The sequence below is a fragment of the Morus notabilis genome, unplaced genomic scaffold, assembly GCF_000414095.1.
Source record: "Morus notabilis unplaced genomic scaffold, ASM41409v2 Scaffold101, whole genome shotgun sequence".
NCBI lineage: Eukaryota > Viridiplantae > Streptophyta > Magnoliopsida > Rosales > Moraceae > Morus > Morus notabilis.
The window spans coordinates 582,449-608,890 of NW_010364303.1; the positions used below are offsets into that span (position 1 = coordinate 582,449).

Genomic DNA, 26,442 nt, shown 5'->3' on the forward strand with positions numbered 1-26,442 from the left:
TTTCAGTAATCTTACCTCGAATCCTTCTCTTGACGTTGAAAACTCTTTGAAATCACTCTTGGTTCGAATCCGGTTTTGATTTGAGACACAAATGGGAGAGAGAGAGGGAGAGAGAGAGCACGGAAGTGTGAGAGAGAGAGAGAGAGAAACGCACGGGAAAGAAAAAGAAAAGGAAAGAAAAGAAAGGAAAAAGAAAAAGAAAATAAAAGAAAAGAAAAATAAAAGAAAATGACATGTGTAAAATATAACAGTCCAGAAATGCGCCCATACACACTTCTGGATTAAATAAATTACTGTGAATAATTTAAATACCTTTTAAATACCTTGAAATTATTTAAACTCAATTAATTAAATCAGATTAGGCACACTAATAATCTCAATTACCTTAATTAATCTCAATTAATTCTTCAGGGTGTTACAGGTAGTGGCACGTCGTGGGATCCGCAAGGGACGAGGGGGCATAGCGGGTGCGACCGGAGGTGCCGGAAGGTCACAGGAAGGCAACGACGGTCGCGGTAGCCAGGAAGACGCCGTGAAAGTCGAAGCCGAGTGGTTGTTAGATGCCGAGGAGGACCAAGAGAGAGGAAAATCATGTTCAACAAAGCGAACATGACGGGATATGACAAGCTTATGGGTGGAAAGATCATAGCAGATAAAGGCACTCTGTGATAGAGAATAGCCTAAGAAGACACATGCACTCGACCGAGGATCAAGTTTGTGAGTAGTGTATGGGCGAAGCCAAGGAAAATAAAGACAACCAAAGACACGAAGATGTTTGGGATTGGGTCGTTTGTTGAAAAGACACTCAAAGGAAGAATGGGACTGAAGATTTTCTTTTGGCATGCGGTTAATGAGATAAACCGCTACAGCAAACGAGAATGACCAAAACTTGGTTGGAAGAGAAGCATGATGAAGTAAGGAAAGACCAATTTCGACAATGTGTCGATGTCGACGCTCAGAGTAACCATTGTGTTCCGGAGTGTGGGGTGGGGTAGTGAGATGAGTGATACCATTGGCAGAGAGGAACTAGCGTAGAGTAATGTACTCGCCGCCATTGTCAGAATACAATGTTTTGATGGGACGATGAAAAAACTTTTCAACCAAGCTCTTGAAAGTAACAAAGGTCGCATGGACATCAGATTTACAAAAAAGAGGATAAAACCAAATATATTTTGTATAGTGATCAACAAAAATGACATAATATTTGTAACCATCAAGAGAATGCACAGGTGACGTCCAGACATCAGAGTATATTATTTCAAGGGGAGAAGAATAGGAGACAGAGGATTGCGAAAAAGGAAGCTTGTGACTTTTATTGATATGACATGAATTACAAGAAAATTTAAGTAATTTGGAATACGAAAAAGAAACTCCTAGGGATAACAATTGGGTCCTAAAGACTTTAACAGAAGGATGTCCTAAACGACTGTGCCATAAGGAAAGCAACGAAGACGACGAATGAAGTAAACTGAAAGCAGGTACTCTTGGAAGGATTAGCGGCAAAGAAGAGAGATTTTTCGGCCATAAGTAGACACCATCCTTACGCTGTCCCGTGACCATAGTTGCCCCCGTGTGACGATCCTGCACCTGAAAATAATCATCAAAGAAAAGCACAGTTACCACATTAGTAGCACAAAGAGGCGAAACCGATATCAAGTTCAAAGTCATGGATGGAACATGTAAAACATCTGTGAGAGAAAGAGGACCATGCAACGTGGAAAGAGACATGGATCCCATATTCTTAATGGAAAGACAAGTATCATCACCGATGACTACAGATTCTGACTCATTGTAGGGCTAGTAGAGTGACAGATTAGCCAGATCGTTGGTGACATGGTGAGAAGCACCAGAGTTAACAACCCAATCGGAATGAGCACCAGGAGTAGGATAGTGGGTAGCAGTATTGACACGCGGTGGGCCACGAGGCGGTGCTAGGATGGTATCCCATGTATGCGATGGCACAAGGCGGCACTGACGGGCAGAATGACCAATGGTGCCACAGACTTGGCACTTTCCTTGATAGCCGTGACCAGAGGTGGGCGCTGGAGAAGGCGGACGGGGACTCCGTGTTGGCACGACAGGAGGAGGATAAAATTGGGACTGTTGTTGAGGCCGGTTGGTGCGGCCATTGTGGTGAGGTCGGCCACCCGAGATTGGGACTGTTGTTGAGGCCGGTTGGTGCGGCGGTTGTGGTGAGGTCGGCCGCCCGAGTTGTTCTGCCGCGGAGTGGGGACGTCCGCGCTGGACTGTGTGGCAAAAGCAGTTGCCGATTGCGACGGGGTTGGAGCAGTTGTGAGTTTTAGTTGGGCTTCCTCATGGAGCAGTTTTTCAAATAGTTCATCAAAATCAATTGGTGTTTCCCGCGCTTGAATGGCACTAGAGAGGTGCTTGTAGGAGTCATCTAGTCCATTCAGAATCCGAATGGATAATTCATCAAAATCAACTAGTTTATTCATGAAAGCAAGAGAATCAATACACGACTGAATGTCTTGCATATATTCGGTAATTGTGCGAGAACCCTTTACCGGAGTGGCAAGTTTGCGGCGTACTTCCATGATGCGACCACGTGACGGGAAAGCATATGTCTTCTCAAGTGTTTTCCACGCCTCAAAGGACGTTTTCTTGGAAGCAATAAAAGGAACAAGACTGGCAGTCAAAGACCCTATAATTGCGTTGAGCAGTAATTTATCCTAGCGAATCCAGAAGAGATAAGCTGGATTGGGAACCTCAGTATTGGAGTCAGGTGCTTTGATCTTACCAAGTGGACACGGAAGAGAACCATCAACATAACCGTATAGGTCATACCCGATCAAGAAGGAATCAAATTGTGTGCGCCGTGCACCGTAATTTGTAGCAGTTAATTTGAGGGGAACTTGTGCCGCAACATTGATAGCAATTAAATTGGTGGTGGCGTCTGTGGTGGTGGAAAGAATTGGGCAAGAAGAGATGGCAGAAGGAGAGGAGAGGGCGGAATTTTGGGAGTCAAGGAGTGTGGTGGGGTCGGCCATGGTGGGGAGAAGTGGCGGCTGGGGATGCACCGGTGGGGAGGAGCGATGAGCAGTTGGCAGTGTGGGCCGGCGGGCAGTAGTTGGTGGTGGGAGAAAATTTCTAAGATTTTCAGAACCTTAAGCTCGTGATACCATGATAGTAAAACTGTTATATTATTGATGGCATAAAAGTGTGGTATATATAATACCAATACAAGGATAAAAAAGTAAATAAACATAAAAGCAAATTAATATCCCTAATATAAATAGCTTGCCAATTCGTCATTATTTTTTTTTTTGTGAGAGATTGTACTCAGAAAGACCAACTTTATAACTTAGCTTGCAATTATATTCTTGTTGAGAGTGCTTGGAAACACGATATGGTGAAAGACGACATAGTAGTAGGAGAGGACTTGCAGGAGAAGTGCTGCGTATATCGAAACCCGAACGACGCGGTGGAGGCTCGAGTGAAAGACCTTCTCTGCCGAATGACTTTGGAGGAGAAGGTCGGCCAGATGACTCAAATTGAGCGCAGAGTTGCCACTGCTGACCCGGGCATCATTCGCTCTAGGTTCATTGGTATGCATTTCCTTCTCTTTCTATATTACGTCTTCTATACATACGTGCTTGAGTAGTGCTCGTTTCCTCATAAATATTAAAACTGCTTTCCTTTTTTTTTTTCTTTTTTTTTTATGCAACATGTAAATTAGTTAACGGAGCTTTACCGGTAATGTTTGTTTAAACAGGTTAAAAAGATTATTATCACTAAATTTAATCTCAATTTGCTCCTTATATTTTAAAAATTCTCGCTTTTATCTCATAAATTTTGAATTATTTTCTCATAACCTCTTCTGCTGTAATTGGGGCTCACTCCTGTGTATCAATGGGGATGACTATTTACTATGCAGGTAGCATGCTCAGTGCTACTGGCAGTGGACCCGCCGCGGACGCGTCGTTTTGTGATTGGGCGAACATGGTCAACGAATTCCAGAAGTCAGCACTGGAGACTCGGCTTGCGATACCTCTGTTGTATGGGATTGATGCCATTCATGGAAACGGCAGTGTCAGTGGAGCTACTATATTCCCTCACAATGTTGGTCTTGGAGCCACCAGGTATATAAATTTTTTAATTTCCAGCTTAGTTCCTCTTGATTCTTCCCTTAGATCTGTTGAACACAACACTAAAGGGTACATATATTTTAAAGAAAACGGAAATAATAAAGGGTACATATAGTAGAGCAAATATAATAATAGCCACACAAATATAAAACTGAAGAAAAATAGCAACCACACACGTTGCACTTCAACTACTCACGACACTTAATTACTAACATAAAAGGACTTGTGTATTTAGGCTGGTGATGATCTCTAACATGATCTTGACTGAGCTTGATGAGACTTTTTGGTCAACGAGAAAATGTTAAATTTTACATCGATCAGTAACTTGAGTCACATCTACCTAGCTGAAGTTAGTAATAGATTAAGGACTGAAGTCAAATTAATTATTTTGAGAAATCAGACTTTGACAATAGAAGAGCGTATGAAATAGCGGTCTTATTCCACTCCAAAAAAGAAAAAGAAAAAAAAAACAGTCATATTGCTATTATTATTAGTACTATTACTACTAATAGTTATTCTCATTTTTTTGCCAAATGTGTTGCAGAGATCCAGATTTGGTTCGAGAAATCGGTGCTGCAACAGCTCTTGAAGTTAAGGCTAGCGGAATTCACTGTACCTATGCTCCGTGTGTGGCTGTGAGTTTACCACTATTTATTCTACACGGTTCTATTATTAATAATATATATATATATATATTCTGAATTTAGAGAACTTCTCCGTACGTCAATATATAAGTAGGTCAAGTTTTATATCCGTCGGATCTGCATAAATCACATAAGAATAAAAAAAATATGTAAATTTAACGGTTAGAAAAACTTAACTTATCGATATTTTAAGCGTATCAGAGAATCTCCCTAAAATTTATTCTACTCGGTTGTTTGACAGACACAAAGGCACAAGGACATTAGTGTGAGTTGAATAACTGTTGATTTGTTGACTTGACCGATTGAATTGGTCGTGTTCTAATTCAAGTATACTCAGAGTAAATTTTACTTCATTGGAGTGATTTTTATGATATTACCATGTACGTACTTGATCAGTTGATCCAAGGTTACTGTTATAGCTTGTCTCTAAATTCCTGTCTCAGCTCTACATTTCCATTTGAGAATAGTATTGATTGAGAATTTAATTTGAATGAGTTTCCAACAGGTGTGCAAAGATCCCAGATGGGGAAGATGCTATGAGAGTTACAGTGAAGATACCGAAATTGTAAGAAATATGACATCTATTGTTACAGGCTTGCAGGGGCAGCCACCCAAAGGTCACCCTAAGGGCTACCCTTTTATAGCAGGAAGGTAAAATTAAAAACAAAATCCCCGCAATATTTGTCAAAATAATGAGAATTCAGTTGAATATATGTCTTTCTTTTTCTTTTTCTTTTTTTTCTTTTTTTGTTTTGAATTCCGGGGTGGGGATATGAAATCTACACTTTGTGCGTAATATCATTTTTGGTTATAAACTTACAATTCATCATGGAATGGAAGTAATACCGGTCACAGATTTCCTGGAAATTAAAGACACATAAAGTCATATCTGATTTTATAGATGACCTTTAGAATGGAATGACATTTTCTATAATTAAATCACATTCTTATGTTTGGTTAGACCAAAAAGTTTAGTAATAGTTATTCCATCAAAATAGTTAGTTAATGAAAGGATATTTTTATCAAATAATTATGGTCTTGTTCATTTTAATGATTAACCAAATATAATAACGGCGATTCCTATAACAATTTCAATATTCTACGAAAAAATGAAATTAAAATTAATGATTCAAACTATTCTTATTCTCATTGCATTATATTCATATTCCAATTCGAATTCACATTTTCCATAAACCAAGCAGTCATCTACTGGTCGTTTTCCTCCGGAGTTCATGATGCTCTGTTCTTTGATTCTTAACACACTTTAATGTACCACATACATTCACCTTGATTATTTACAGCCGCAACACCATTGCTTGTGCCAAGCATTTTGTTGGGGATGGGGGTACTGAAAATGGTCAAAATGAGGGGAACACGGTCTTGCACGAAAAGGAATTAGAGAGGATTCACATGGCACCATATTTGGACTGCATTGAAAAGGGAGTTTGTATGGTCATGGCTTCCTACTCCAGCTGGAACGGGTGCAAAATGCATTCTAACCGCAAACTTTTGACCGAAGTTTTGAAAGATAAGCTAGGCTTCAAGGTAAGAATTAAAACAAACCTTGATGAAATGCTTTTGCTTTTCTCCATGTGATGAGATTTTTTTGTTTTTTTTTTTTTTTATGTTACCAATAATCCAACTGCCTAAGTAATGTTAACAAGGAAAAATACACACTCTATCGTTGGTTTCATGGAATGCAGGGCATCTTGATTTCTGATTGGAGAGGGATCGACCGCCTTAGCGAACCTCGTGGATCAAACTACAGCGAATGCATCTCGCAGGCTATCAACGCAGGAATTGACATGGCAAGAACTGAACTCCAAATTTTAGCTTCACTTTACTAACCATCCTTAAGCATAACCAAAACTTAAAACGACACGCAGGTCATTGTCCCGTACCGGTGCGAATTGTTTGTAGACCACTTGTTGGATTTGGTGAACTCCGGAGAGGTGTCTGTGGCCAGAATAGATGACGCGGTTGAACGAATACTAAGAGTGAAGTTCGTAGCCAGACTCTTTGAACATCCTTATAGTGAACCAAATTTGCTGGATTCAGTCACTTCCAAAGTAAGAATTTTCACGTTAACAATTTTATCAAATGCTCTTTACATGGGATGTCTATAATTCTGTTTTTCATTTGTGTTGTTTAGCGGCATAGGGAATTAGCACGAGAAGCGGTTCAAAAGTCGTTGGTTCTGTTGAAGAATGGAAAGGATCATAGCAAACCTTTACTTCCATTGAAGGGAAAACCTAAAACAATCCTTGTTGCCGGATCTCACGCTCATAATCTTGGATATCAGTGTGGAGGTTGGACACGTAAATGGCTAGGATTCAACGACAAGGAGAATGGAAGGTTTACTACTGGTATGCTAATGCAATACAACAATTTCTGTTCACGTTTCACAAATGGTCTTAAAAGCTTATTTTTTGTGAATATCTTAAAACTAAAATAATGTATGTTCTTCAAAAATTTAAGAATGAATCATTTTCATGATTTGAGCAAAGAAAATTACGTGATTGAAAATTGATACGTTATTGGAGACTAATAATTAACTAATGATCGTGACCTCTTTTTTTTTTAAGGGGAAAAAAAAAAGAGAAGTAGCTTTAAAAGAATCTTATTTGTAAAATTACTTTCTAAAAATTTTATTTTGCAAAATGACGTTGGAATGAACGAGCGAGATCAATTTTTATACACGCGATCGATAAACATAAAAAATAAAAATAAAAAAAGACTTATTTGTAAATTCACTTTGTAGCATAGTTGTGACAAACCTCCTAGATTTGTCGATCATTGATAATCAAAGACTTAGGAAAGTTGCCGTTTTTTCTTTTTTAATCAAAGAACATTTTCTTAATTTGACAAAACTAGAATTAAAAAGCGTCATCCACCAAAGATTTTCTTCTACCTTTTTCATTTCAGGGACAACGATCTTAGAAGCCATTAGCGAAGGAGTGGGAGAAGAAACAGAGGTGATTCACGAGGAGAATCCATCGACAGAGACATTACAGAGAGAAGACATCTCTCTCGCGATCGTCGCCGTCGGAGAATTCCCGTACGCGGAGTCCTTCGGCGACGATTCGAAGCTCGAAATTCCGAAGGACGGGAAAGCAACCGACATCATAAACTCAGTGGCAGACAGATTCCCGACATTGGTGATCATGATCTCGGGAAGACCGTTGTTTCTGGAGCCAGAGCTGCTGGAGAAGATCGACGCTCTGGTCGCGGCTTGGTTGCCCGGCACGGAAGGAGGAGGAATTGCCGACGTCGTATTCGGAGATCACGAATTCCAAGGCCGGCTTCCGGTGACGTGGTTTCGAAGCGTCGAACAACTTCCGATGAATGCCGAAAACGAGTGTTGTGATTCTCTGTTTCGTCTCGGCTTTGGGCTGACCAAAGCCGAAGGCATTAATGTGGAGGAAATGTGTTTGAGCAGATTGCGTCACGAGATAAATGTGGATGGATTGTCGTGTGAGTACTCTGAGCATGTTAAAGATCATGCGATGGTGGGTAACCAAGGTTCCTCTTGCAATCCATCACTGGTGTTAGTATAGTGACTGTATCACGGCACGGTAGTGTCGTTTGTGCTTGTGTAATTTGTGTTTGTGTTTCCGTAAGTGCGGCGTTTTGGCTGCTACAAGTTGAACTGTCGTTTGTTTGCTTCTGCTTGTTGTCGTTTATAGCTAACTATATGAAGTTGTGTCGTTTTGAGCTGCGCCTGTTTCTACTGGTCAAAACTCTTGCTCCGTATTGTTGATTCTCAGTCGGCAATAATCATACCATCTTCATTTGGGTGTCTTTGTTTCTTGATTATGTTAAACGAACCGTCGTTGCTGCTGGGATTTTATGATCTTTTTTTTTATATATTTTATAATCTTTTTATCTGTAAGTTTTCTGTCGCTTACTCTAGGTTGCGAACGACACCATTCTGTGTCATGGCCTTCTGCTTTTATGGTTAGTTTTTGTGATTTTTCTGGTCAAAGACTATTTTGCTCCTAATTTGCCTTTCTTTCCTTTGTCCCTTTCAAAATAATAATAATGATAATAAAAATAATATTAATAATAATAATAACAACAACAAGAACATTAACAACAATAAGGGACTATCTTATGTAAGTCTTTATACTGATAGTACTAATTTTTTATTTTGAATCTAATCAAAATTACATTAAATTAAAAAAATATGTAAAATATATAATTTTTTATATAGATCTGACGGCTGAAAAGTAAAAAAAAAAAATTATCAATAGTTTATTTTTTTTAATCTTACCAAAGAAATTCCCTAGTAATAATCTTATAGTCGTACTTTAATGTAGTTTTCAGGACGGATTTGAATATTTGGTATAAGATTAGAGTAGACCCTTTTCTATAGATGAGGTTACTTTTTATCTCACTTGGTTCACCATTTTCTCGAGTAGAGTCTTGATCGGTATAAATTAAGATTACTACTTTTCAAGTGTAGTTATTCAACCATACTATTTTTATACGTAATTTATTTTTTATTTTTTCCCACAGAACTGACATATTCCAATAACAATTCTTTAATTGTAAAATTTCTCTAATTCAATCCTTGAAGCAGTAACTATCTAGTTTGTGCAAGGAACAAAATGCATACACTAATGACGGAGAAGGCGAAACCAATATAATGCATTTTTTTTTTTTTTTTTACCTTGCTAGAAATCAAGCATCTACCTATATAAACTTTAAATAATAAAAAAAACACTACCTATATAGTCACACGTCAATTTTATTGACAAATTATTATATTGATGCTTCTGCAAATTTTCAGATCGGTTAAAGAAATCATAGCAACCAGAATATTTACATGAAAATTATTCGACAATAAAACTCATAATAGAAAATGAATTCTTCGAAAGATAAATAAAAAAATTAAAAAAAAAAAACCTACTATTGGAGAGAGAAAAAACCCTACTTAGCGCAAATTATATACCCTTAGATTAATATTAAAAGGGGGTTTTTTGTCTTGTCAAATTAAAGTAAAATTTCATTAAGGATAGAGAACTTTACAGTAACACTAAGAGACTTTTTTTTTTAGAGAAGCTTTCTGAAGTTACGTTTTAAGTGCATGAGTCTGAATTTTTATTCATGCTCTTGATTAGTACCATTTTAATTAAGATAATTATTTGATTATAAAGATTTTAATCAAAAGTAAGAGGTAAAAATCAAAATTCATGTACTCTAACGGGTATTTATCTCCTTTTCTTTTTTTATATTAATTTTGAAGTACTATTCTCTTATAAATTTACATTGCAATAGAGCTGTGGGTCAAACGGGCCAATCTAAGATCTGTCATTATTGCCCGGTCCCGACCCTAAATCAAGGTTTGAGTCCAAAATCTTATTCTGGCCCGACCCAACCTAAACACTATTTAAAAAAAAAGAAAAATTTAAAAAGAAAATTGTTAAACTTACTCTTAGAGTGCATGGCCTAGATTTTATCCTTTATGTTTTATTAACATTATTTTTATTAATATAGTTATTTAATTAAAAAATATTAATCAATAATAGATAATAAAAATTTAAATTTATACGCTCTAAAAGAATACTCTAATATTTGTCTCTTTTCTCTTTTTAAGAATACCTTATAAATTCTGATTCAAACTAACTCTCCTTCGGCCAGCCCAAATAAAATTTCCATTCAGACCTGAAGACTTTAGATGGTCCAGGCGACCTGAACTTTCACATCTACGCCATTATTAGTTACGGAAATAGTAAAAAATATGCAAATATGAAAAGCTTAAGAAAGTATATAGGCCAATTTTTAGTTATAAAAATTAATAGGTCATAACTTGTCAAGTTATGGTTTATAACCAAATAAGTTATGGACAAACTTGTCAAGTTATGGTTCATAGCCAGACAAGTTATGGATAAAAACCATGAATTATGAACCATAACTTGTCAAGTTATGGTTCATAACCAGACAAGTTATAAACAAAAACAATAATTTAACCTATTTATTAACCTATGTAAACTATTAACATATTAATTTTAATATATCTCAAATCTTAACATATTTTCTTATTTCTCCCTATTAGTTATTAGTTCTCTCTCTTCCATAGCAATTAGCAATTAGTGGTTAAGAAGCGACAATAGTCATTCTTTTGTTTATTTGATTATTTCTACATTTACGTTGACTTAGGCCTTGTTTGCTTCGCTGATTCGAGTTTAAAATTTGAGTTTTGTTACAGTAAAAAATTCTCATAAATAGTCACATTTAATTTTTTTACTATAATAAAAAATTCTCACATAAAATTATATCTTAACTCAAATTTTAAACTCAAATCAGCGAAACAAACGAGACCTTAGAGTTCACAAACTGTTTTCTTGGAATCCTTTCCGCTCCTCATCGGTGGTTTCCAACATCGGATATATGTTTATGTCCTTGACTGTTTAAGAGTTTAGAGTTATAGACGACCAAAATGGAAGCCACGAATTGCATATACAGGAACCCAAGCGAAGCCGTTGAAGCTCGAGTGAAAGACCTCCTTTCCCGCATGACTCTGGACCAGAAGATCGGCCAAATGACCCAGATGGAGCGCTGCGTCGCCACCCCTGCCGCCATTAGAGACCACGCCGTTGGTACTTTCTTAGATCACGTTCTTTCTGCGGGTTCGCGTGAAAAATTTTCGTGAGAAAAAACATACGGTAACAAAAAGATTGAATTATGATTCGAACTGCGAAAAAAACGAGCGTATGAGACCTTAGTACTTCTTATTTGTTTCCCAAACTTCTAGTTCTAGATTTCAGTGAAAGTTACATTGGAGAGAGGATTGTAATTTGTAGGGAGTATTCTTAGTGGTGGTGGGAGTGGGCCTTTTGAGAAGGCCTTGTCATCGGATTGGACCGACATGGTTGATGGGTTTCAGAAGCTGGCCTTGGAATCTGAGCTTGGGATACCCATCATATATGGTGTGGACGCGGTTCATGGGAACAACAATGTGTATGGTGCCACGGTGTTCCCTCATAATGTTGGCCTTGGAGCCACCAGGTTGGTTTTGCTCTTCTCGCTTTCTTTCTTTCTTTCTTTCTTTCTTTCTTTCTTTCTTTCTTCTGATTGATTGTTTTCTGGTTTGGCTTGCTTAGTGTTTGTTTGTTGGTTGTGTATTTGTGTTTGATGTTCTGTTGTGTTACCAAGAGAATGTTGGAGAAGAGAATTACGCAATGAAAGAGAAAAGGGTCGTGTATTTGTTTTTGGAGAATAAACTCAAAACTCGCCATGATCACTAAAAATACCAAGATTAACATGATTTGGTAATTTGCATACATCCACGGACTAGTCTAGAAGGACAGCTTTGAACGGGCTCCATATAAACATAAATTAGAATCACAGAATCATGTAAGTTAACCATCAAATTCACTAAAATAAAGTTATTTTTTAACATGAAAACTGATACGAATAAATTCAAATACTAATAATGGTAACTATATAAATATTGACTTTACTGAATTTAATACCAAAGGACCTTGAATTGGAACATTTCCTACAGTATTCATTGTTTTCATTAAAAAAATGCTAGAGACGCGGATTTGGCTCAAAAGATTGGAACAGCAACGGCTCTGGAAGTCAGGGCAAGTGGGGCTCACTATACTTTTGCTCCTTGTGTAGCTGTAAGTTAACTTAATATGTATATAATTAGAACATATTATTGTACATTATTAGTCTCTAGTATCAAAAACACCATGATGTACTTTCAGAAGACAGATAAACGTAGAAAGTACTTGTTTTTATGGAATAATATTGGTTTTCCAAACTTGCATTAGAAGCAGATGTGAAAAGCCTCGTGGTAATATATAATAGTGTGAATAGATTCTGACAGGTATGCAGAGATCCCCGTTGGGGACGATGCTATGAGAGTTATAGTGAAGACACTGCGATCGTGAGGAAGATGACATCCATTGTTACCGGCTTGCAGGGACAGCCACCGCCAGGACATCCAAAGGGCTATCCTTTTGTGGCTGGAAGGTAGTACAGAAAAGCCATATGCTTCTATCCATGCTTCTTTCATTGTCAAGCACACTCTAACTTATTTAATTTAATGATTGGGGCATTAGTACTTCTATAACAATTGTAATTTCAAAGTAATTGAGTGGAGTGTTCACTTTTCATTGTTATGCTTGAGTAACTTGTTTTTGAAAAAAAAAAATAGTATTTGTGGAGACATTTGACATAGAAAATTGTTAGAAAATCAGGAAAAATATGTGCTGTAAATATATATTAGCTGTAAATTAGTCACTAGCTGTAATATAGCTATTTTTGGTGTAAATCTGTGTATTTTAGGAAAGCTCTGCCTAGGAATTATTCTTTCCTTAAATCAGTGATTTAGTTTCCTGATTTAATGGCTTTTTAGGTGCTGTAATTCTCTATAAAAGAACAATCTCAATGACAGAATGTATTATTCCGTGCAACCTGTTTTCCAAGTTGGTATCAGAGCGGGAAAGAATCTCTTGCCGGAATTCCTATCTTTTTCCTTCCTTTTGATCCCTACACCCTAAAACCATGTATGACGCTTCGCCCGATTCCAATACTGTCCCTCAATCCTCCATGAACAATCCTAGCAGCACAAATGTTTCAAAAATCAGTGCTACCTCCTCAGAATCTCATTCTGTTCATATCACCACAATTCGTTTGAATGGTGACAATTTTATGAGATGGTCTCAGTCGGTTAGGATGTACATTAGAAGGCGTGGGAAAATGGGCTATTTGACTGGTGAAAAGAAGGCTCCTGCAGAGGATGATCCGGCCTATGCTACATGGGATGCCGAGAATTCCATGGTGATGACGTGGCTCGTGAATTCAATGGAAGAAGATATTGGCTCTAATTATATGTGCTATCCAACGGCACGAGAGCTTTGGGAGAATGTAAATCAAATGTATTCCGATCTTGGAAATCAATCACAGATTTTTGAGTTGACCCTCAAAATCGAAGGGATGCGACAAGGGGAGGACAGTGTCACAAAATATTTTCATTCCTTGAAGCGGTTTTGGCAAGACCTTGACTTCTTCAACACCTATGAGTGGAAATCTCCCGAGGATGCTCAACATCACAAGAAGACTGTAGAGGACAGCCGCATCTTCAAGTTTCTGGCTGGACTTAATGTCGAGTTTGATGAGGTGAGGGGGAGAATTATTGGAAGACCGCCCCTACCTTCCATTGGTGAAGTTTTTTCAGAAGTCAGAAGAGAGGAGACTAGGAGGAATGTGATGCTTGGCAAGAAGGGACCTGGAATTGCTGAAGGTTCTGCCCTGGTCTCCACGACTGGAAGCAAGGCTCCTGTTTTTCAACGCAAATCTGATGAAAAGCAGCGAGTTTGGTGTGATTTCTGCAATAAGCCTCGCCATACCCGTGAGACCTGCTGGAAAATTCATGGGAAACCTGCAAATTGGAAAGGAAAAGCTGGAGATAAATCAAGCTAAGCCATCCCTACTGCTAATGAGGTAGAGACGAGCCCCTTCACCAAGGAGCAGATGGAGCATCTCGCACTGTTAAAATCTAACTCGGTACCCAATGTTCCTAGTGTTTCTGTGGCACACACAGGTAATAAATTCTATGATCTATCTTGTCAATTTAAATCTGCTCCACGGATAATAGATTCTAGAGCATCCGACCATATGACCAATTCCTTACATTTGTTTGAGACTTATTCACCATGTCCCGGAAATAAGAAGGTTAGGATAGCCGATGGTAATTTCTCACCAATTGCAGGAAAAGGCCTTATAAAAATTTCTGAGGGAATAGATCTTAAATCTGTTCTCTATGTCCCTAAACTTGCTTGTAATCTCTTGTCAGTTAGCAGATTATCCAAAGACTCTAACTGTTCTGTTATTTTCTATGAATACTATTGCATTTTTCAGGACCGAAGCTCGGGGAAGACGATCGGCAGTGCTAGGATGATTAATGGTCTCTATTATTTCGAGGATAAATTTCTTAGTAATAAAATGGTTCAAGGGCTGAGTAGTATCAATTCTTTATATGTACGTGATCAAATAATGGTTTGGCATTGTCGTTTAGGCCATCCAAGTTTCTCTTATCTAAAACATTTATTTCCAGTGCTATTTAAAGGGATTGATCCTTCATCGTTTCAATGTGAGAGTTGTTTAATGGCAAAAAGTCAAAGAAAGTCTTATATTCCGAAACCCTATCAGGCTTCAAGACCGTTTTACTTATTCCATAGTGATGTTTGGGGTCCTTCAAAAGTGACCACAATTTCTGGAAAAAAATGGTTTGTGACTTTTATTGACGATCATACACGTCTTTGTTGGGTTTACTTAATGAGAGAAAAATCTGATGTAGAACAGATTTTTAAAGAATTTTATAGGATGATTGAAACTCAATTTCAAACAAAAATCAATATTTTGAGATCTAACAATGGAACAGAGTATTTTAATAAAGTTGTGGAAACCTTTTTAAATGAAAAAGGAATTTTACACCAATCCTCTTGTTCCGACACACCTAAACAAAATGGCATTGTTGAGCGTAAGAACAAGCATTTGTTAGAAGTAGCTAGAGCCATGATGTTTTATAGGAATGTTTCAAACTATGGGGTGATGCTATACTGACAGCTTCGTATCTAATCAACAGGATGCCTACCAAAGTTTTACAATATATCACCCCTCTGGATTGCTTAAAAAAGGTATTCCCAAAATCTAGAATCAATTCTGACTTACCCTTAAAAATATTTGGCTACACAGCATATGTGCACACTCCAAAGAGGCTCAGGTCTAAATTAGATCCAAGAACTGAAAAATGTGTTTTTGTAGGGTATGCACCCAATAAAAAGGGTTACAAATGCTTTAATCCCCTTACAAAACGTTTTTTTGTCACTATGGATGTTTCTTTCATGGAAAATACACCATACTTTACCAAAAATTTGCTTCAGGGGCAGAAGATAGTTGAACCAAATTTCTGGGAAATTGCCGAACCCATACCTAGCACACTTCTTGATACTTTTTTTGAAAAAGAAACTTTGGAAACTAGGCCTAAAGAAACCGAAACTGATATTGGTCTGACAGAAAAAGAAATACTACGAATGGAAAAAAATAGAAACAATCTTGAGCCTATGGTTTATTCCAGGAAAGGTGTCCTTAGAGGTGGTAGAGACCAGGCCATTATTCCAGCATGTGGTCAACCGGAAACCCTAAGCAATGGTCATTCAAATACCTCAGGTAATCCTTCTTCTGTTCCTTCTTCTTCCTCTCCTATTACTGACTTAAACTTACCATTACAATCAGATTCTAGGAAAGAGAACTCTGCACCTAAACCTGTTTTGGATCCAGCCCCTGTTATCCCTGAACAAAATCTTGATCTTGACCTTCCTATTGCCCATAGAAAGGGAACCCGAACCTGTACCAAACATCCTATTGCCAAATATATTTCCTGTCAAAACCTTTCTGACAATCATAAAGCATTCACTACAAACATTTCAAAGCTTGTTGTGCCTAGAAATATTTAGGAAGCACTTGGTAACCCGAATTGGAGGTTGGCTGTGCTTGAAGAGATGAATGCCTTGAAGAAGAATGGTACTTGGGAGGTTGTAGAATTATCGAAGGGAAAAAAGGTTGTGGGGTGCAAATGGGTGTTTACTATCAAGAGTAAGGCATATGGGAGTGTCGAGAGATACAAAGCCCGCCTTGTTGCAAAAGGCTTTACCCAAACCTATGGGATAGACTATCAAGAGAACTTTGCTCCAGTAGCCAAAATAAACTCAATTAGGGTCCTATTGTCTCTGGCTATCAACTCTAATTGGCCCTTACACCAATTAGATGTTAAAAATGCTTTCCTTAATGGAGACCTTGAGGATGAGGTGTACATGAGTCCCCCACCAGGTTTTGAAGAAAGGTGTGGAAATGGAAAAGCGTGCAGATTGAAGAAGTCCTTGTATGGACTTAAACAGTCACCGAGAGCTTGGTTTGAGCACTTTGGTAAGGTAATAAAGCGCCATGGATATGTTCAAAGTCAAGCCGATCATACAATGTAAATCAAGCCGATCATACGATGTTTTACAGGCATTCGAATGACGGTAAAATAGCTATCCTGATAGTATATGTGGATGATATTGTGTTAACTGGGGATGATTGTGATGAGCTAGAAAAGTTGAAAAAGAAACTGGCTGAGGAGTTTGAGATTAAAGATCTCGGGGCTTTGAAATACTTTCTTGGGATGGAGTTTGCTAGATCTAGAGAAGGCATCTTTGTAAATCAGAAGAAGTATGTTCTTGACTTGCTGAATGAGACAGGTATGCTAGGGTGTAAACCTGCTGAAACCCCTATAGAACCTAATGTGAAACTACAACCTGCAGAAGCTAAGAATGTGAAGAACAGGGAGCGTTATCAGAGACTCGTTGGGAGATTGATTTATCTATCCCATACACGCCCAAATATAGCCTTCTATGTTAGTATGGTCAGCCAGTTTATGCATGCCCCAGGACCAGCACACTTTGAAGCCGTCTACAGAATTTTAAGGTATCTAAAGGGGACACCGGGCAAAGGACTTTTGTTTAAGCCACGAGGACACTTGTAGATTAAAGCCTACACAGACGCAGATTGGGCTGGGAGCATAGTAGACCGAAGATCCACTTTTGGATAATGTTCATTTGTAGGTGGTAACTTAGTTACATGGAGAAGCAAGAAACAGAATGTGGTTGCAAGGAGCAGCGCTGAGGCTGAATTTAGAGCTGTAGCCCATGGTATTTGTGAGATCATGTGGATTAGAAGGCCGTTGGAAGAGTTAAAAGCGATAGAGTCATCTCCTATGAAGTTGTACTGTGACAACAAGGCAGCAATCTCAATAGCACACAATCCAGTCCTACATGACCGCACAAAACATGTGGAGGTTGACAAGCATTTCATCAAGGAGAAGATAGATAATGGACTGGTTCATATGGAACCCATTCCTACTGGAGAGCAAGTGGCTGATATCTTTACCAAGGGACTGCACACAAAACAGTTCGATTTTCTAGTTGGCAAGCTGGCTATGGAAGGTATCTTCAAACCAGCTTGAGGGGGAGTGTTAGAAAATCAGGAAAAATATGTGCTGTAAATATATATTAGCTGTAAATTAGTCACTAGCTGTAATATAGCTATTTTTGGTGTAAATCTGTGTATTTTAGGAAAGCTCTGCCTAGGAATTATTTTTTCCTTAAATTAGTGATTTAGTTTCCTGATTTAATGGTTTTTTAGGTGCTGTAATTCTCTATAAAAGAACAATCTCAATGACAGAATGTATTATTCCGTGCAACCTGTTTTCCAAGTAAAATATATTTTTTTTCCTTCTTTTGACTGTTGAAATATGAGTTTGTATGTTTATTCCTTTTTTTGGACTCTATTGGTCTTGAATCTCCAATTCTAGATTCTATGCCTTGAGACATATATTAATATATTTCTCAACAATTAACATCACTAACTTGATTCCAGAAACAATGTTATTGCATGTGCCAAGCATTTTGTTGGAGATGGGGGTACCCACAAAGGTCTAAATGAAGGGAACACTGTATGCTCATATGATGACTTGGAGAGAATTCATATGGCACCTTATCTGGACTGTATTTCTCAGGGAGTTTCCACTGTTATGGCATCTTATTCCAGCTGGAATGGAAGTCCATTGCATTCTGATCGTTATCTCCTGACGGAAATTTTGAAGAATAAGCTAGGTTTTAAGGTAATCATTCCCTACAATGTGGCCTTTTTTTCCGAGAAAGATCCGAACCCAAAACGCACCACAATCCTGTTTTATCTAACGCACATGAGCTGCATCACAAAACGCAATATACTATGCATTTGTTTATAGCAGTAGGAAATTCCTTTCTCTTATGGTAGGCTCTAATTCTTATTATTCCACTGTTTATCACAGAAAGAAATTTACAACTTTCTTTGAGCATCTAAATGGAGTTTAAATCAATAATCTGATAGTCCTTTTGCTGTTGTTTGTCCTAGTGTTCTAGTTAAACCTCTCTGAATTGATAAATATTAAGGAATTTGCTGCAGGGCTTTGTAATTTCTGACTGGGAAGGACTTGATAGACTTATCCAACCCCGTGGCTCAAACTATGGAACATGCATTTCCCTTGCCGTAAATGCAGGAATTGACATGGTGAGACTGAAATTATTATTTTTTTCTCTTATAATTCTTGTGTTTCACGAGTCTTAATGAGAAACTATGCAGGTGATGGTGCCGTTTTATTACGAACAGTTCATGGAGGAATTGAAATATCTGGTAGAATCTGGGAAGGTACCAATGGCCAGAATTGATGATGCTGTTGAACGAATACTGCGAGTCAAGTTTGTCGCCGGTCTTTTTGAACATCCCTTTAGTGACAGATCTTTGCTAGATACAGTTGGTTGCAAGGTAAATATGCACAGTTTCATACTACGTATTCACTTTGTTTTCTATCATTAAATGTTCGACTTGTATCTCACCAAATCTCTTACCATGGTTTTCGACTGGTATATTAACCTTTTCATATATTATACCAATATCATAGTAATGTTCTTAGGCAATTGATGGAGTAAGAAATACATGGTCAGTTTGAAATTGTCTTTTGAATTATCGCTCCTCATATGCATGTGATTCCAATTTATTCTGTTACCACATAAAACGTTTATCTTTTCTGATTATTTTGCAGGGTCATAGAGATCTAGCACGCGCAGCAGTTCGCAAGTCCTTGGTTCTGTTGAAGAATGGAAAGGATTTAAGGAAACCTTTACTTCCATTAGACAAAAGAGATCAAAGAATTCTTGTCGTAGGAAGCCATGCTGATGATCTTGGATATCAGTGTGGAGGGTGGACGTGTACTTGGCATGGAAGTAGCGGCAGGATCACAATTGGTACACTTTTGATATATTTTCGTTGTCGAAATTAGTTAACCAAAAGGATTAGGACATTATATCTACCTCTCGTATTCTTGTCTCAATCATTTCTTTCTCTGATATTATTGTCTCAATCATAATGCATCTTGATAAGTTTGCAGCATGTCTACTTAACTATGGACTAGTAATAACATTAACAATAATAATAAAAATATCTTGGGACTCATATGTGTGGTTTTCAAATTAGCATTGAATGTTAGCTATTTTCACGTCAACTAAGTTATAGAATTTGTCTCTTAACAAAAATGCTAATAAAAATTGTCTTGTTACTTTAACTTTTTTTTTTTAAAGCATGACTAGAAAAATGCGCACTGCACTAATAATGAGATTTGTTTATTTCAGGAACAACCATCTTGGAAGCTATTAAAGAAGCTGTGGGAGACAATACGGAGATAATTTACGAGAAATATCCATCAACAGAAACATTATCACGGCAAGATTTCTCTTTGGCAATTGTAGTAGTTGGTGAAGAACCATATGCAGAATTTACTGGTGACAACTCGGTGCTTGTAATTGAACGAGCCGATGCTTCGGGCAGAAGAATTGATGGAACTAATGTGATAAGCTCAGTTGCTGATAGGATCCCAACATTGGTGATTCTGATATCTGGAAGACCTTTAGTTTTAGAGCCTCGTCTCTTGGAGAAGATAGATGCTCTAATTGCAGCTTGGTTGCCAGGTAGCGAAGGCGGGGGCATTGCCGATGTCATCTTTGGTGATTTCGACTTCGAGGGAAGACTACCTGTGACATGGTTCAGAACGGTTCAGCAACTGCCAATTAATGCTGAAGCCAATGCATATGACCCTCTGTATCCTATTGGCTTTGGGCTTAGTTACAAAAAGAAATAAATCTTTAGTTTAGTATAATAGATATTTAAGGAACGAGGCTGAGAAAAGGCAATATGGGTCTTAATCTGCAGTACTAGAAACAGCTGGTAATTATTCTTTGGTATACGATTCATCTGTCCTTCCTTGTATTGTATGACCAACCTATTCTATATTTATGTGATGTGTATATTTTCTTTCTTTTTTTTTTCTTTTTTTTCTTTTTTTCTTTTTTTTTTTTTTGTATCTTCCTCATTCCTATATCCCAGATCTCCTAGTCATTTTGGATTGTATAATGTTACAGTTGCTTCTTTTTGCACAAGACAAACCATGGTCAAATCGATAGAACAACAAAATCTGGCTGCATCTGCCTGTGTATTTATGTGATTATTGGTAAGAATGGACCTGGATCATGAAATCACATCATTTCATCTCATGCCAAAGAAGAATACAAGTGGCAGTCCCACATTCACAAAACCAAATCTCAATAATCTCATGCTCTTGTTGGTGGTGTCTTTTGTGTTGCACCTACTGGTTTCCTTTGGGACTTACAGTATTCACCTGTCCTAAGTGAATAGGAGGTTTATGTCCGAGTTCCATGAGATGCAATTTTGTTATTTTCAAACAACGGGCTTAATGTTCATTAGTTCTTAGTAGGGTCGAGGTGGTGCATATAACACAAGTAGTTATGACTCAATACAGACCATTTTCAACGTATAGGGGCTTTTTAGTTAGACCAAGAGGAGATAGTCACAGGCTGATCATCTCTCCTACCCTTCTTCTTAACATAAAAAAATGCTGTTTGCTCGTATTTTTGTTCTGCATGCGGCTATTTGGCAGTTTATCTTATCGTGTTTACTTACAGAAAAAACAAGTTGTGGGACTTAGTGGATTCTAGTATCGACACTATAATATGCTCAAAATACCACGTGCGTGAGATTCTCTCACCAATAGTCTACTTGCTTTTTGAGGGGCGTGGAAAACGAAATCTTAAAGGGGTCACAGCAAAACACTAATGCATTTACTTAATTGTAATCCGAAACTCGAACAGAGTTAGATAATAGATATGATTCATCTTTTAGAATTTTACTTTCCGACCATGTACATTCCTCTAATTTTCTATCCTTTACTACATTAGCATTTCAGCCCCCTCGGCAGATTATTCCCAGATCTCTCCGAGGGCCACCGAAGCAACATAGAGAATCCAACCCACTTCCCCAAATAGGCCCTTAAAACCTTACTGCAGTTCCTTTCACAATTATCTCTCTTTCGGTGTGGCTAAGAGCTAGACATTACACATAAAAATGTTACTGAATAAAAGCATCAATTGAGGGAGAGGAATCAGAATATAGTTCATAAATATGGGGAGAGGCAATAAAAAAAAAATGTGGCCAAGTTTACAAAACAAAATAAAATAAGATAAATAGTTAAACATGACCGAAAGTTGAAGATGGGATTTTATTTATGTGGTTGTAAACTAGTTAGGGCGTTCAACAAACCAAAGAATAAAGCGGGTAAGGTGCTTTCTCATGCAAGTTGTAGTAAAAAGGCCCTTCGTGAATTCTTTGCTTACTTCACTCAACATGGCATTTTCCAAGTGACATGTAGACTTTATTAGGCTTTTCATGACAAAAGCATAAGAGAAATTTTGCTGTCACAACAAATAATAGCAAAACCAACAAAGATAAGGGCAGAAAAAATGGATTTAAATATGGAAAAAGAACAATCTATTACTGCTTTAATTTTGGTTTTTTTTCCCCCCCGTTTGTCATTTTGTATAGCAACTGTGTACTGGACTTGTGATAAGCTTCTTACCTATAACACTCAGGAAAAAAAAAAACGAAAAAAAGAAATGAAAAAAGAGGATGAAAAAGGAAGAAAAGAAAGAAATAAAGAAAGATATGTTCACTTGCACGGGGAGAGTTGAAAGTTAAAAGTCGAATCTTCTAGGATTATTTGCATCTGATTTATTCTTATCATTTTTGGTCATGTTTGAACCTTAAGGATTACTAAATATTTTTGTTACCTTTTTTGTCGTTTTGATGGACAGATTGCTAATATTATTACTTAATCATCATTGCTACTTTGTTTATGTAGGATGACAAATCATTAATCAGAGAGAAATGTAGAGCCAAAACCGTGCTGACTCTATTAATTATAATGCCTGTCTGAAATTCCTTTCAACGTTAAAGAGTAAAACAGCGTGCAATAATTGTTAACTTGTCTTATTAGCTGAGATACCAGACCATTATCAAAAAAGCACTTATTAAGGAGAAGATTCTTTTTTCCAAAAGAAAGCAAAAAAAGAAAAAGGTGAGAGGTCAATGAACTGTCCACAAAAAGAGAATCCATAAAAAAAATAAAAATAAAAAATATATAGATATAAAAATAAAACTAGGAAATTATAATCTCGGACACTGATTACCTTAAGAATAAGGTAAAGAAATCTTTCTGCCTAATGAAAACTAGGATATTTTGTCTCCACGATCCGGGCCACAAGTTTTTCGCCTAGGCCTGAGAGAGAAGCCAAACCTTTGATTAAAAATTCTATTTTAATTGGCAGGAGCCGTACAATTGAGAATAAAAAAAACTTAAAGACTCATTTATTTGATGTGTTTTACGGTGTTTTTTTTTTCAAAAAAAAATTTTAATTTTAAATATCAAAATTAAGAATTATTAACTTAAACGGATGAACTAAACCAACATTATTATTATTATCTCTTTTGTAGACTTAAACTAACAAGAACTCCTCGTGCTCTTGCAAGTTACAACACTTTTTTGGCGTCTAGCCATCATTGTGAAAAACCAAATCTAGCTCACAAATATCATTCACAAATCCGTATTAACAAGTGCTTAGATTCAAAACTGAGCCGCAGATTAATTATAAATTAATAAGGGTAATCTGATCTGTATCTTACTTAGTGCAATACGTTCTTTTAAATAAACGGCTAACTTTGTCACTGCTGAAAGAGATCTTCTTATTTCTTTAGAGTATCTGTAGAATATTGAAATTAAAAAGAAAAAAAAATGAAAAAAAAAAGAGGCAGAGAGAAAGTGAATTAGGCATATGATGCTTCAGCTAGTGCGCGTGGAGTCAGCATTCAATATGATTTTTGAAGGTCAATCTCAGTCAACCAAACCAGTTTGGTTCCATGGTGAAAGTTGGTTAGTGAAAAAAGTCTAGAAAAATGACTTCCAAAAACTAAGTTAAATTTGAACTACATAAAAGTCCAGAAGATTTGAAAGGCAAAAGTAAGGCAATCAAAAACCATCAAATTCCCTGCCTCAACTGCTATGTGACTTGGCCAGTCTGGCAAAACCAGGATCCAATGACTTGGCCTTTTTTTGCTCAAATCGACTGGCTAAATGAAATCCGATCAAGGGGGCGCATAAAAGTGCAAAAATATCTGTTTTTTGAACCACAGTAAAGAAAAACAAAAACAAAAATAAAAAATCAAACAAACAAGATCCACATTGGAATTGGAGATGCTCAAAATTTTTGCTTTATTAACCATTCTTAAGAAATCAAGTTAAAAGATCAGTCAATTATATGCAGTTTTTTTTTTTTTTTTTCCTTTTGTGCTTCAATACCAATATCCAAAGACTCTTGGAAGTAAAACCATGGCATCCATAACACAGGCACTTGATTGAGCATGTCTTGAAATTCCTTCTGCATAAATTTCACCTCTTTAAACCATCATAACATTGTATGGACTATATGGAGAGAAGCTTCCACTCGGTTAATTCATCATATTTCAGAAATTCGAAATTCCAAGGAAACACTACAATTCTGTCCCCTCAAAAGTTCAAAAACTACTGGACTAATTCAAGAGTTCTTTTGGATGACATATTCACATGAAACCAAGACAAAAACACAATCAAGACCTATACTAGCTGAACTGGAAGAAAAACATGGAAAACTTCTAAGCCACTTATATAATTATAAGTATCATATATATATATATATATATATATATATATAAGCTGTGTGGATTGCATCTGAAAAACCATACTTTGAGGTCCAAAGTAAGAGTCATGAACAGCACCTCTGTGGAGATTGTTATGCCCCTGCATTTTAAGCCCATATGTGCTAATCCCATAAGGATTGGTCACAAATACATTTCCATTAGTCATGTGGAAGCCCATGTTTGCTCCTCCACCACCACTTGGTTGGTTCCATTGATAAGGAGTCCTTGACATGGCAGCCGAATTCTGCTGCTGCGCGACCACCCCGGAGTGCTCCGGCGAAACGGGCCTTTTATTGTCCGGCGACGGAGTTCTCGTGTCGTTGAGATTGACGGTCGTTATGTCGTGGATGCTCGCTCTCCGCTTATCTTTCCCTCCTGATAGCTGCCTAATGAAGTACTTCTGAGCATGACTCGCCACTTGCGTCGGCGTCCGAGTAACCACGAAATTGCGGGAGATGTTCCTCCAATCCCCTTTCCCATACTTCTTCAAACCCATCAGAAACAGCCTAAACAAAATATCCGCAACATCAAAATATCATCTCATTTGCTTAAAAGACTAATTCAAGACTAAAAATATGATTCCAAATTGAATTCCCAAAAAGAGAGAGAGAAAATACTTACTTATGCTCTTCCTCTGTCCATGGAACGCCTTTCTTTCGTTCCTGATCAGCGGACCTTGCTGAGGAAGATCTCTTTCCACCAAGAGCAAAAGACTGTTTGTTGAACCCATCATAGCCATGGCCATTGACCCAGTCCAATTTGAATGTGGAAGTGGTATATCCAGGAATTGGGATTAGCCCAGCTTCTATATTGCTAACATCATACTCCAATTCCTTGTACTTCTTAATAACGTCGCTGACGGTCTTTCCCGGGATCATCGCCGCCACATTGTGCCACCGGTCCGGCGTCTCCTTATCGAAAACCGCCAACGCGTTTTCGAACAATTTGTTCTCCGCCGCAGTCCATCTCGCTCCTTTGCTATCTTCCATGAGCCAATTCGAGTTCGAAATATAAGATGCGGGCGATAGAATTTCCATTTTTTTCCCTTTCTTTTTTGGTTTTTCCACAAACTCAGAGTGACATGGAAAACAGAGGAAGAAAGAGAGAGCCTCAGAGGAAGAAAAAATGCGGAAGTGGAGATTTCACCACAATAATATCAGTGTTAAATCAAGAGGCATTTTATTTCCTTTCCTTTCATTTCTTTCTTTTGGTTTTTTTTTTTTTTTTTCTTTTTCAAAGGAATCGGAATACCTTTTTATGTGTAGGCATAGCCTGAGGAATCTAAAAAAGACCCAACTTTCCAAAATTCAAAGAAAATGTGAGAAAATAAAAAAAAGCAAAAACTAAACTCCGAAGATAGAAATCCGGAACCCCTGAATACCAACTATGCAGATCTCAAGGAAAATAAACAAATAAGCCAAACCCCATAAACAATTTCTGGTCAAAGAACCAAACATAAAAGGGAAAAGCTCGAATGTGCAGGTTCAACCTATTTAATATTCCAAATTAGGAAAGAAGCTGAGTAAGAAAGATAAGAAGATAGTGAAAATTGAAGACCAAATAAGGAAATCAGTTTGGGGAGGCTCTGAATTCCAAGGAATTGAAGCGGGGCAGCGGAAAAAGCTGGGAAAAGATCTCTTCTTTATTTTTTTCTTTCCTTTTTTTGTTCTCTCTAGAGGCTGAGCAGCAAAGAGAAAAGAGATGGAAGACTGGAAGAGTATATTGCGAGGCTACGAAGGGAAAGAAACCACTCAAAAGCAAACTAGTACGCTTCAAGGAATGAATCTAAAATTTTACAAAAAATCTTTGGAGAAAGAGAAATGTGGGGAAGAGAGAGAGAGAGAGAGAAGAGAGTGCAAAAGCGGTGTATGAAGGTGGTGAATGGTGATTGGAGGATATGGTGTTGTGGATACTGCAACTTACAAAAAAGTTCCCTCTTATTATAATTGACATACACTTTCTCTCTCTTTCTCTTTCTCTCTCTCTTTCCTTTTTTTTTTTTTTTCTTTTTTTTT

General features: G+C 37.4%; 3 protein-coding genes across 3 annotated transcripts; 2 read left to right on the forward strand and 1 right to left on the reverse strand.

Moving 5' to 3' along the window:
- Positions 1 to 3,299: 3,299 nt before the first annotated feature.
- Positions 3,300 to 8,550, forward strand: LOC21404893 (beta-glucosidase BoGH3B). Its single transcript, XM_024170937.1, has 9 exons — positions 3,300 to 3,566; positions 3,896 to 4,100; positions 4,651 to 4,741; positions 5,256 to 5,401; positions 6,052 to 6,295; positions 6,454 to 6,558; positions 6,637 to 6,819; positions 6,903 to 7,116; positions 7,676 to 8,550. Exons 1-9 carry the CDS (start codon positions 3,368 to 3,370, stop codon positions 8,305 to 8,307), a joined length of 2,019 nt encoding a protein of 672 aa, XP_024026705.1. The 5' UTR covers positions 3,300 to 3,367; the 3' UTR covers positions 8,308 to 8,550.
- A 2,592-nt stretch (positions 8,551 to 11,142) lies between these two features.
- LOC112093122 (beta-glucosidase BoGH3B-like) lies at positions 11,143 to 20,677 on the forward strand. The gene is made up of 9 exons (XM_024170959.1): positions 11,143 to 11,352; positions 11,557 to 11,761; positions 12,291 to 12,381; positions 12,591 to 12,736; positions 18,185 to 18,428; positions 18,755 to 18,859; positions 18,932 to 19,114; positions 19,392 to 19,593; positions 19,978 to 20,677. The coding sequence occupies exons 1-9, from the start codon at positions 11,193 to 11,195 to the stop codon at positions 20,481 to 20,483; spliced, it is 1,842 nt and encodes a 613-aa protein (XP_024026727.1). The 5' UTR covers positions 11,143 to 11,192; the 3' UTR covers positions 20,484 to 20,677.
- A 3,608-nt stretch (positions 20,678 to 24,285) lies between these two features.
- On the reverse strand, positions 24,286 to 26,316 carry LOC112093121 (transcription factor DIVARICATA-like). The gene is made up of 3 exons (XM_024170957.1): positions 25,049 to 26,316; positions 24,445 to 24,933; positions 24,286 to 24,358 (listed from the first exon to the last, which is right to left on the reverse strand). The coding sequence occupies exons 1-3, from the start codon at positions 25,462 to 25,464 to the stop codon at positions 24,286 to 24,288; spliced, it is 978 nt and encodes a 325-aa protein (XP_024026725.1). The 5' UTR covers positions 25,465 to 26,316.
- Between the last annotated feature and the right edge of the window lie 126 nt (positions 26,317 to 26,442).

Coding starts and splice junctions, on each gene's coding strand:
- LOC21404893 (XM_024170937.1), top strand. CDS start 3,368: ATGGTGAAAGACGACATAGTAGTAGGAGAGGACTTGCAGGAGAAGTGC. Junction 5,402..6,051: donor TACCCTTTTATAGCAGGAAG/GTAAAATTAAAA, acceptor GATTATTTACAG/CCGCAACACCATTGCTTGTG. Junction 6,820..6,902: donor TGGATTCAGTCACTTCCAAA/GTAAGAATTTTC, acceptor TGTGTTGTTTAG/CGGCATAGGGAATTAGCACG.
- LOC112093122 (XM_024170959.1), top strand. CDS start 11,193: ATGGAAGCCACGAATTGCATATACAGGAACCCAAGCGAAGCCGTTGAA. Junction 18,860..18,931: donor TAAATGCAGGAATTGACATG/GTGAGACTGAAA, acceptor GAAACTATGCAG/GTGATGGTGCCGTTTTATTA. Junction 19,115..19,391: donor TAGATACAGTTGGTTGCAAG/GTAAATATGCAC, acceptor ATTATTTTGCAG/GGTCATAGAGATCTAGCACG.
- LOC112093121 (XM_024170957.1), bottom strand. CDS start 25,464: ATGGAAATTCTATCGCCCGCATCTTATATTTCGAACTCGAATTGGCTC. Junction 24,934..25,048: donor TGGACAGAGGAAGAGCATAA/GTAAGTATTTTC, acceptor TATTTTGTTTAG/GCTGTTTCTGATGGGTTTGA. Junction 24,359..24,444: donor TTTCAGATGCAATCCACACA/GCTTATATATAT, acceptor TTTTTCTTCCAG/TTCAGCTAGTATAGGTCTTG.